Below are 11,193 nucleotides of genomic sequence, written 5' to 3'. Positions count from 1 at the left end.
CTATTTTTTGTTCAAAGTTTATCTATACTTGATGAGTTCTATATATAGTGAAAATAAATATTTCATAGATTACATAATTTATTTTTTTTCCTGCTGAGAAATGTGTTTGTTCATGAAATATGAACCTGGTGAGTGTCTTCTAATTTGACTTAAATAATCAAATTTCCCAGGTTTTCCGTGTTTCCTAAGTGTTTCAATAAGTGCTTCAATAAGTGCTGGACTTTTTTTTTCTGTTTTCAGAAAAGGGTTTTATCTCTCATCCAAAATTCCTCATCAGTGAATTTCCAAAGCTCTCTGATGTCCAGTCAAGGTTTTGGTCAAACAGGAGGATGAGTGAAAAGAATAGCGAATTAGAAAGCTTTACAAGGTAATGAAATTTCTTATCTACTGTCTAAACCATGGAACAAAATATTTTTAAAACTAATTAAACTGACTTTTTCCATCTATAAACCAGTAATTTTTACAGATTTAGTACTGACTCCTGTGCTGCTGTCATTTTATGTTAAAATTATATTTATCTACATCAGTTTCATCCCATAATGTGGCTCAGCTTATGCTTTCAATTCATCAGGTCACATAGCCAGGATGACACCTGGTATCAGAGTTTATAGAGTCCTAAGCCTGATACTTACTGTATTATCTACATTTGATACATTTTTTTTTTTTTAGCACTGATCTTGTCTTTTCTGTTATTTTATGTTTGCAGTGTGGTTTACAAATCTTGAACATCTGTTCTTCAAATGTTCCTTATGCTTTACAATTTTCATGATTAAATTCATGGTTGGCTGAATTTAACGTGGCCCAGTTACCCCCCCCCCCCCACCCAGCCCCTCACCCACAGGGCTACAGCTGATTGTGTGAATGCTGTTTGTGTTCAGACTCTCCATATGACAGTGACAAATATTAAAGGTTATTGTGTATTTGGTACTATTTATGTCCAAGTTTACAGAAGAGGAGGACGTTTTAAGAGACATTTACTAATTTTCCTTGGATCAAATAATTTTACTCTATAACTAGTAATAAGGGAATTTAATAACCCTGACTGTCTTTGCACCAAGGCAGCTAAGAGGTGAGATAGATTAGACTTCAGGTGAATGTTATATGTTCAGAGATTGTGAGCTAAAAGCAGAAAAAGAGATAAGTGGAAGCTTGGTTTAGGAAGAAATAGTGGAGATTCAGCAATTGGGTCAAGAGTTGCTAAAACCTACTACTGCACCTGCAGACTGAGGGCTTTTGATCCAACAGATGTTTTACGCTAATTCTGTTAGAAAGGTGTCAAAGAAGTTTATCGTACATGGGGCTACATAGATGCAAAACTTTGGATTAAAAATTAGTATGACCTGATGTCTGTGCCCTTGTTCAACAAGATAATGCCCCCTGATTCAAAAGAAAAATGTTTCAGAAAGGATTTGGAAAGCACAGCAAACATGATGTGTTGATTTGGTCTCACAATTACTCAGATCTCAATTCATCAAGAAACTGTGGGTTGTACTTGACAAACATGTGTTTAAAACAAAGTAATCACACAAACTTCATGTCTGGTCCTTACACAGTTACAGTATTACACTGAATAACAGGCATTAGCAAACAAATATCACATGTTTACTACATTTCATAGGAGAAATGTGTCTGGTAAATTTAATACCTTTACCAGACACTCTAAAGCAGTGCTTCTCATTCCAGTCCTCAGGCCCCCTGCTCTGCATGTTTTAGATGTACCTCTACTCCAGAACTGCTGATTCAAATGATTGCATGACCTTCAAGTACTGCAGAGGCCTGTTAATCACCAAAATATTGAATCCAGGTGTGTGGCAGAAGGGAAACATCTAAAACATGCATGGCAGGGGGGCGTGAGGACCGGAATTGAAAAACACTGCTTTAAAGGATTAGGTTTCTCATTCACTGACGCCTGAGCAACTGCGGCACCATTTCAGCCATGACGCCTCTAGAGGGCAGCATTTCTTTGCTCTTTCTTACTTCATCCCTTGGCATTTAGGTAAACCTATCAAATATTGTTCACTTATCTTATGTTTTCGCTTTCAGTCAAACCCCTGCATGAAGTAACTGTGACAGTGTGCTCAGGATGTCTGCTCCTCCTTCTTAAAGTAGTTTTGCACTCTCACTAAACCAGAGCAGGATTTGAAGGTGCACCTCCCAACGGCGGGGTGTTCTCTGATGCCAGGGCAGCCCTGTTGGATAAGCCCCAGGTCCCACAGTGCTCTTCTACTAATTACACTATGGTAAGTACAGTGCAAGCCTGTAGGACTCCTCAGCTGTGTTCCTGTGGGCATGCTGCAGATAAACAACACATAGGCACTAACTCCTCCTCACTCCTCTCTAACAATAACAACAACTGCACTGTACATAGCCGTGGCCACCTGCACCAGAACCACATTCCTTGCTGGGGAGGCTCGGTCCCATCTGCCTCTCCATGATTGCCCTGGTTCCTGCAAAGTGGAGCTGTGGAGTGTTACACAGTACCACTAAATCAAAGCAAGACTAATGACTACAGCAGAGCTGAAGCTACACAGAGCTGAGGCTCAAAGTGTTCCTGCTCACAATGCAGAGCTGAAGTTAACCACAAGTTGACTACAGATGGTGTAAATCAGACGGGAAGGATGCACTCATGCTAACTACAATCCACATGCATTATTATCCAACAAGTTTAACAACCTAATGATCAAGCATTACATTCTCGTCTTTAATGTTTTTCATGACATAAAAATGTATTTTTAAGAATAAAAAACATTTATATTTCTCCAGTTCTTTCTTGCTTTGTAGCTGGATGAACCACAAGTTCACTTAAAGGAGTCTTCAACAGTCTTTTCACACTAGCATATTTTATTCCACCTTCTTTTTGTCTCCTACTCCTTCTTTTCCTCCTCTCTCTATTTCATTCTCTAATAAAAACTGCTATTAATAGAACACCCTGCTCTTTCTTTTAAACTGCAGGGAGCGTATAGCATGCACTTAAAGGGAGGAAGAAGCTGAAGATACCAGGAGGCGTTTGAAAATGTCCTCTGCAATGCCCGTGGCTACAAAGACGCTGGCTACCCTAAAAATAACAACAAATGGGGCTTTGATAGATTCGTGGCATTTTGTATCAGCAAAGATGCTCTTGGGCTAATTTTAGTCAAATTATTTGCAGACCAAATACCTCACAGACATTGGGATGTGAAGGAAGAAAGGCTGGTGAAACATTTGAAAAACACCTCTGTATCTGTCAATGCGTGCTGCAAAAACGGACACACAATAAACACACGAAACACAGTTTCAGTTGAATAATTATTGGCTTCATTATTGATATTACTTTTTCAGGGTTATGAGCATTTGGAAGTATACGTATTTCTTATCTTACATATTTTCTTGTCCATAGATTGTCCTTTTTGTTGTAAAGTGCAGGTAATACTACTTTTGAATCCAAACATTACATACAATATGTAGTACATGTGTTCCTTCTCCATTCTTCCTTATGATTATTTACAATATTGTTCCACATTTCATTTCACAGAAAGAAAAATCATTATCCACTGTATCAGCATTGTCGGATGTTTTAGGCTTCTGTACAGCAGAGCAGAGGTGAAGTGAACAGCTGTACAAGTTGTTTTAATGGATGCCACACTATCAGGCTCTGGGTGTAAAAGAGAAAGAAAAGACACTGATTCTTAAACACACACTAGCACACAGTTTGCATATTGATCATTTTGTGTCTTATATGGTTGAGTTATCTGGGGGCCTGCTGCAGAGAGCTGACATGGCAGTTCAAACAAACCCAAAACTCAGGCAGTTAATATTTCTCCTTTAGCTAACAAGCCTAGGGTTTTCTTACAGTTTCTTTCAACAGCTTTTTAAACCAGCATGAAACTAGTGGCAGATAAAACATTAAAGGAAATCTGAACTCAAACGTTCCATTTCCTTTAAAGCAGCCAACTAAAAAAAATCAACCTCTGCATAGATCTCTCAATGTATTCACTGTGGGACACTCTGTTCATGGAGTGGGATTTGCTGGTGGGTCCCTCTGTGGGTGAGAATTAATATTCTTAAAGTCAGCTCTATTTGTGCTTTAAGAAGAAACAGTAGTGGATGTTCAGTTACCATGTTGTGGTCTCCAGTGCATGAGTTGCTACAGTGAATTAGGCTAAAACAAAGTAACACACCTGTTACATTACAGATAAATGTTAAGATGATAACATTTATCATAAGTGCCAAACAGAAAACAAATTAAGACATAAAAAATATGATGCATTTGCATGCATAGACACATATTTTTGGTCAGACTGAGTTTTTCCACAAATATAAAGATATGCGCTTGCATAAATGCAGCTGTAGAACCAGACTATGATGCTGACATTCAGAGGTTCTTCTCTCTCCCTGTTGACATGTGTGCATTACTGCTCGCTGTGCATTAGCACATCCAAATTGGTACCCAGGAGAAAAAAAATCTTAACTGGATGAAAGAGGTTTATGAAAATAAGTAGTTAAACAATCATACATATTTTCACAAAGAGTGGTCCACATATGTAGAATGGGTGTATTGCTAAAAACAAGCTACTTATTGTTATTCTACCTTGCGATAGTAGTAATTTAACATCTCAATTTACCTTAGACTACCCAGGAAATTACTTAAGTAAAAAAAAAGTCTCTAAAAACCCACAGTTTGGACAGAGAGACGACTTAGGAAGCCTCATATCGGGCAGTCGGATGATGCATCCTGAGCACATACTGGCAGCGATGACACTGAAACATTTTGCCACTCTAGGTTGAGACTGTAGTATCAAAAAGGAAATCCTTGCATTCACAAAATTCATCAACACAATTCTTGCTACACACCTTCTCTTAAGCAACAACCGTTTGTAACTGCATTGGACATCTGTGAGAAAAAGCAGAGGCAAGAGACATAGGGGCATAGTCAGACCATATGTAGGTCAGACAATGTCTGCTACACTGCTGCTAATTATCACCTTCCATATTAATGTTACTGCCTTTGACTGTTACCTTGGCAGTGTTGAGCGAACTGTGGAAAGTTTTAGCTGTATGCAATCCAAGAACTTAATTCACGTCTGATGCCAACTTTTAAAGATATATTGAGCTTCTGGCATCAGAGTTTTCTCAGGAGATAGTGGGACTTCACTGTTATTATATCAAGCCAATGTACATAAAATGTTTAAGGTAAAAAAGTAAGCTTATTGTTTACGGCTGAAAGATCAACCTACTGGTGAACACCTACTTTATTGATGGCAGTTTAAAAACAAAGTATACTAAAATTCTGGTTAAGATACAGGTCATATGCCAATTTTCCTAAGAACTACTTTGACTAGAAAACTTGCCTAGTGAGAGTGTGTCTTTGGCACTCTGAAATGAACAATCATTAATATTGTTAGAAATAGCCAAGATGGAAAAGCTCATGCTTATTTTAGAGGGCTTAAGATATCTGATAAAAGCAAATGTATACTGTATTATGTGATCTGTCTATAAATATATATTGTTTTACATTTAAGAAATAAATATATCTATTGCAATATTTATTTTAGTCTCTTAGATGCTTCCTGTTTTCGCTTACATACATGCTAGAAATGTTTTAAAGTCATGCAACACTAGGTGAAAAGCGTAAACCCAGACAAAAGGCAGTTAAAGCATTTTTCCAACAAACATTTCCCTACAAGTTGCTATTTTGATAACAAGGACACAATTAGATGAATCTGTGAAACAGACACAATTGCAAGACTTTGATCACTGAGGCTGAGATTAACATCCAAAAGCAGGGTATGAGTTTACGTTTACCCACTCACAGCTCAGATTACAGCAACCTGGCAAAATGGCAATGACTTCTGGATGGAATGTAAATATTGATACACATCTTTTTACGTGTAGAAAATTACCTTATTATTAATAAGTCAAAAGTTCTCAAACTTACAGTTTCAGGTTAATAGCTATCTGCAGGCATCCTTTTAAAAGTGTGGATTTCTACAGAAGGCAGTGTACAGACAAATATACAGTGACCAGGGGAAGCAAGTGGCAGTTGAAACCCAAGTGGAATTTCTCATTGAGATAAAAATGTCATGCAGTAATCTACTGACTATATTTTCTTCCTACCTACCTATTGGATATCAGCTAAGTCACAGTTAAGCTACCTATCTATATGGATAAGCTCTGTAAAAGTGAAACAGTGAAGTACTAAACAAGAAGAAACATTCAAGGTGTCTCAAAGCTCTGCAGTAAGACAAGTTTGGGTGAATGGAGGTGGGAAAGCTTGCATTGCAATACATAGAGTACATGTAAGACCAAAGCAGTGAAAATTCAAGGCCATTGTCAGTCATTCATCAGATACTGATGTCTACTAGGGGAAAGGGTGTCAAACCATTAGCTAAGAGCTGATGGCTATCATACATCCTTCAAATAACATGGTGTACTTAACCACCAGCATCGTTACAAGTCATCCACAGGCCATTTGGAGTGGACGTGGTTAATGCTCACACATCCTCCTTTTGTTTCTAAGTGTTAAAGCATATGACAGTTTTATTTATTTTGCTCCAAGAAGCAGCATATGTAGAACACAACAGGCTCTTCAGAAAGCTCGTCTGAGCTGTGTGCCATGTGAAATGACAGATAAAGGGGCAGTGGTCAAAAGCGGGGAGTTTGCTTTTTTTCTGTTTCTTTTCATTGTTGGCTACAACGGAGAGAAAGACAGTTTTAGGTTTTGTCAATTTTTGTTGCAGCTAATCACACAAAGACAACTCCATGCAGAAATTCAAATCTCAGAACTGCGGAAATTGTTTTAGGAGTTTTAAAGGGTGCATTATGAAAAGTGAAGACTTGATTGGTGCAAAGGGAAGATATGGCATTTGGAATATTTTTCGCTAAATCGTCATTGACATTCTGTTTTCTATTGCCTTGATTTTTCTATCACATGTGTTTTATAGGGTGCATTTCTGTTCCGTCTGGCAGTACAGTTTCATTTTTCCCTCTGTGAAGGGGAGAAACATATGAAGGTTACACATCTGTGAGCATCTTGGTGATGTTTACATAGTTTGTGTTGGCGAGTGTGCAGTTGGCTGTTTTAAGGTTCTCCTCCTGAAAGTCTTCATTGCTGTTGTTCACAGCCTCCTGAATCTCCATGTAGTCTGATTTGCTGATGGTGGAGCCGCTTCGGCTCTTCTTTAGCTCCTCGGCTGAATCAGCTTTGGGTACACTGACCTGCAGATACTGAGCCTGCTCTTCGCCTTCAGTCTCACGGTGATAGAAGTAGTTGAAGTTGGACACAATGACAGGCACTGGCAAGGCAATGGTCAGCACACCTGCAATGGCACAGAGGGAGCCCACTATCTTGCCTCCAATTGTAGTCGGGACCATATCACCATAGCCGACTGTTGTCATTGACACCACAGCCCACCAAAATGCATCAGGGATGCTCTCAAACTGTGACTCAGGCTCATCTGCTTCAGCAAAGTAAACTGCACTGGAAAACAGGATGACCCCTATGAAGAGGAAGAAAATGAGGAGGCCGAGCTCTCTCATACTGGCTTTGAGGGTTTGGCCTAAAATCTGAAGCCCCTTGGAGTGACGGGACAGCTTGAAGATCCTGAAGACTCGTACCAAGCGGATAACCCTGAGAATGGCTAAAGACATGGCTTGCTGACCTGGCTGACCATCCTCTGCTCTATCTGCCAACTCGGTGCCAAGAGTAATAAAGTAAGGAATGATAGCAACAATATCAATAATGTTCATTATGTTACCAAAAAAGCCTGCTTTGCTTGGGCAGGCAAAGAAGCGCACTAAAAACTCAAAGGAGAACCATATAATGCAGAGAGTTTCTAGAACAAAGAAGGGGTCAGTGAAGTAGGTGGATGTGTAGCTGATTATTGTAGAGTTGGTCTCAGGTGAAAAAACTTGAGCATGGGACTTATGCATTTCCTCCTCATCATTGCGGAATATTGGGAGAGTCTCCAAACAGAAACTGACAATAGATATCAGGATGACCATGACAGAAATTATGGCAATAATCCTAGCAGGACCTGAGCTTTCTGGGTACTCAAAGAGAAGCCACACCTGTCTTTGGAACTCATTGTCAGGAAGAGGACGTTCCTCCTCCTTGATGAAACCTTCATCTTCTCTGAACATCTCAATGGCCTCCTCCCCAAGCTCATAAAAGCGGATCTCTTCTGAAAAAATATCAAGAGTGACATTGACCGGCCTTCTCAATCGGCCTCCTGATTGATAATAATACAATATAGCATCAAAGCTCGGTCTGTTTCTGTCAAAAAAGTACTCGTTCCTTAGTGGGTCAAAGTAGCGCATCCTCTTTTTGGGATCCCCCAGCAGAGTTTCAGGGAACTGAGAGAGGGTTTTGAGTTGTGTCTCAAAGCGCAGCCCTGAGATGTTAATGACCACCCTCTCACAACATTCATGGTCAGCCTCTGGGTCGTAGTCCAGGGGGTGCCCTGGGTGTGCAGCTGCCTCGTCAGAGGGGTCGCCTGTGGCAACAGTCATTCTGCAGGGCGAGGTGGCCTGCACCTTTCAGGATGTCTGGGTCCTGCAGCCTGGAGAACTGCAGGTGGGGGCCAGGAGAGGGTGGGGACTCAACAGAGTGAAGACCTGAAGGCCACAGGATGTCACCTAGGATCTGACTGGCGGTAGGACAAACAGAGAAAAGTAGCAAGGTCAGAGAAACCTGAGAAATGATTCAGCACTCAATAAATACTTCTGCTTAGCTCAGAGAAATCAAAAACTTTCTTTCAGCTTGAAGATCAAACAGAACATAGAAAATAATTCAACACTCTCACTAATTAACAATCAAAAAAGCAGCACGCTTTGCATGTAAATAACATCAGTGCAGATAAAACCACGGGCTAAAATAATAACAAAAAAAAAAAAAAAAACTTGCAAAGCTCCCAAATCAGGACGCATTTGCTGCAACATCTATATCTGTTGAACTGAATTGCCATACATGTAATGGTAATGCAGCAGACACAACATCCAGACTTCAACCTTCCTCAGATATATTCCGTCTAAACATTTAAAAAAATATGTTGAAATGTATTGTCCCATCAGAAAATAAAAAGAGACTAAAGGAAAAGGTTTACAGCTGGTTATACGATCTGACTTTAGATTTTGGTGGAGCATTTTTGTCTTGAAACGGTGCCTGTTACTGAAATATTCAAAAACATCTATAAATAATTTACCCACAAAAGGAAATTGGCTCTCAGAGGGGGAAAAAATCCATCTCTATCTGCATTCCTACCTCTCTCAAGTGAAGGCACGGTTTTGCAAAATAATATGTCATGCAACAAAAATTACAGGTGTGGTAATCATGCCTTGAGAGGTGCAGATCCAAACATGAACTACTGTGCGACAAGATTTATACTCAGAATCGAGGAGACGGATGGAAGCCGCTTTATCTTGATCTCATACATACCTACAGACATCTTTTTCGTCTCTGGGTGAGGCTGGATGCTCCCGCTGGAGTCAGGGAGGTGGATATCTATAATCAGCTGCGGCAAACGGGTCTTCAGTCTCCAGTGCAGGTGGGGGGAAAAATGAATCTCCAATTCGGGACAGTCGATGATATTCACCTCATGTTGTCTGCAGCATCCTTGCCGTGTACACCGCGTACAGTATGCGCGGGTGTGTCCTCGGTTTCCCCTCCCAGACTCTTCTCCTCCGGGTAGGGAGCCGCGGGGTGGCGATTGGCAAAAAAAAAAAAAAGGGCGGAGGGAGACGTCCAAGGAGGTGTCGGTGCTTCCCTTATTAACCGAAGGTGCTGGGATCAGCAGAATGATCTTCCTTCCACTTCTTTCCTCCTCACCGGAGCGACTCTGTGACGAGCCGGTGGCTGCGGAGGTAGCGGCTCTAGTAGACACCTAGAGATAACGTCCTCAGAAAATAGGTGGCTGTGTGTTGTCAGACGGGAAGCATCAGTAACAAGTCTTTTTTTTTTTTTTTTTTTTTTTTTTGCGTCACCCAGATAAATATGTTGCTTTCTTTTTGGGGCAGTTTTGCGCCACATGTACCATAATTTCCATAAGATTGTCTGTAACTGAAGCTCCAACGCTCGGTGAAAGGAGACGCTGCTGAGAGCCTCCTTTTAGTCTACATGGTGGGCAGAACGGCGTCTTCAGACACTGACTTGAAACGACATGCATGAAAGTCATAGTGGGTTTGAAGATTATGCAATTTCACTAAGCCAGCGCCCCATGCGCACACATGAAACGACCACCTAACGCTTAAGCACATGTCAGCTCGGTGGGAGGTGAAATTTTCATTAAGTGATGGAAACAGTTGTGGGTGAAATATCCCTCTAGCCAGGCTTGGCCGTTGGGTTAGTTACTGGTTACTGTATGAAGCTCCGTCCAACCTGCAGTCGAGCACTGCTCTGCATACCAAAATAGGTGCTGGTGATGGAGCAGGGAAGAGGCGCACTATAGCAACACCACCTTTTCTGCAGTAGACATAAGGCGCTTATGTTGGTCACTGAAGCCTAAGAAGAAGCATCATTTTAAACACAGCTTTCTTGAACCAAGACTACTAACACAGATATGTTCTGATTGGAAGATAAACCCAAATGTAAATTTGAAACTTTTTAATGAAAGGAACCTTCCTTTTTTTCTATGAGATAATAAAGTTATCTCATGTGTCCTTGTGTGCTCTGAGGTAACAACTCCCAATTCCTTTTCACTACTTGTTCATAACAGTGAATGTTGTAATCTTTCCCGGCAACAAACTCCATGAATAATGAATGGGAGGAGGGGACAAAAATAGAGCAATTCCTCCATCAGTGTGTCTGGCTATATTCCAAAAGAAGAAACAAACTTAATAAGCTGTGCATGCTTCCATCACAGTTGATGCTTGCATCGAGAATGTATACACACTGTCCTGAAATGATCAGAGGTCAATGGGAATCCCTCAGAAAAGAAGATGATGGGGAAGAATGGGGCATGGGAGAGACAGCAGGATGATTTGTGCAAGCCTTTCCAATGTTACACTTGGCAGACTTGAGACCATCCTGGCTGCCAACCTTGCCACAGTTTCCATCTGGTCTGCTGCTTCCACAGAAGAAGGTTCTTTTTAGTATCTCTTAATCGCTTTTCTTGGTTCCTGATGACAGGAAAATCATTATTTATTAACCTGGGGCCTGTTACAATGGGCTCTAACCCAGCTTGTGCTGCATTAGGTGGCTGCCTGGAATTAAAATCAAAT

At 40.6% G+C, this 11,193-nt stretch overlaps 1 protein-coding gene across 2 annotated transcripts; it reads right to left on the bottom strand.

The window, feature by feature from the left end:
* Window positions 1-3,271: 3,271 nt before the first annotated feature.
* Window positions 3,272-9,913, bottom strand: LOC106954201 (potassium voltage-gated channel subfamily A member 2). Of its 2 annotated transcripts, none has more exons than XM_015043506.1 (2): window positions 9,413-9,913; window positions 3,272-8,624 (listed from the first exon to the last, which is right to left on the bottom strand). In XM_015043506.1, the coding sequence occupies exon 2, from the start codon at window positions 8,485-8,487 to the stop codon at window positions 6,991-6,993; it is 1,497 nt and encodes a 498-aa protein (XP_014898992.1). In that variant the 5' UTR covers window positions 8,488-8,624; window positions 9,413-9,913; the 3' UTR covers window positions 3,272-6,990. The 2 variants fall into 2 exon arrangements, with proteins under 2 accessions (XP_014898992.1, XP_014898993.1); XM_015043507.1 differs by having other exon boundaries at window positions 3,272-8,620.
* Between the last annotated feature and the right edge of the window lie 1,280 nt (window positions 9,914-11,193).

This window comes from Poecilia latipinna, unplaced genomic scaffold (assembly GCF_001443285.1).
Source record: "Poecilia latipinna isolate Pla-1442-1.1 unplaced genomic scaffold, P_latipinna-1.0 Scaffold637, whole genome shotgun sequence".
In the NCBI taxonomy this organism is placed as follows: domain Eukaryota; kingdom Metazoa; phylum Chordata; class Actinopteri; order Cyprinodontiformes; family Poeciliidae; genus Poecilia; species Poecilia latipinna.
The sequence above is the reverse complement of the archived record's forward strand: the minus strand, read 5'-3'. Positions and strand labels throughout refer to the sequence as shown.

Bases quoted from the DNA above. Each gene is read 5' to 3' on its own strand.
- LOC106954201 (XM_015043506.1), bottom strand. From the start codon at position 8,487: ATGACTGTTGCCACAGGCGACCCCTCTGACGAGGCAGCTGCACACCCA.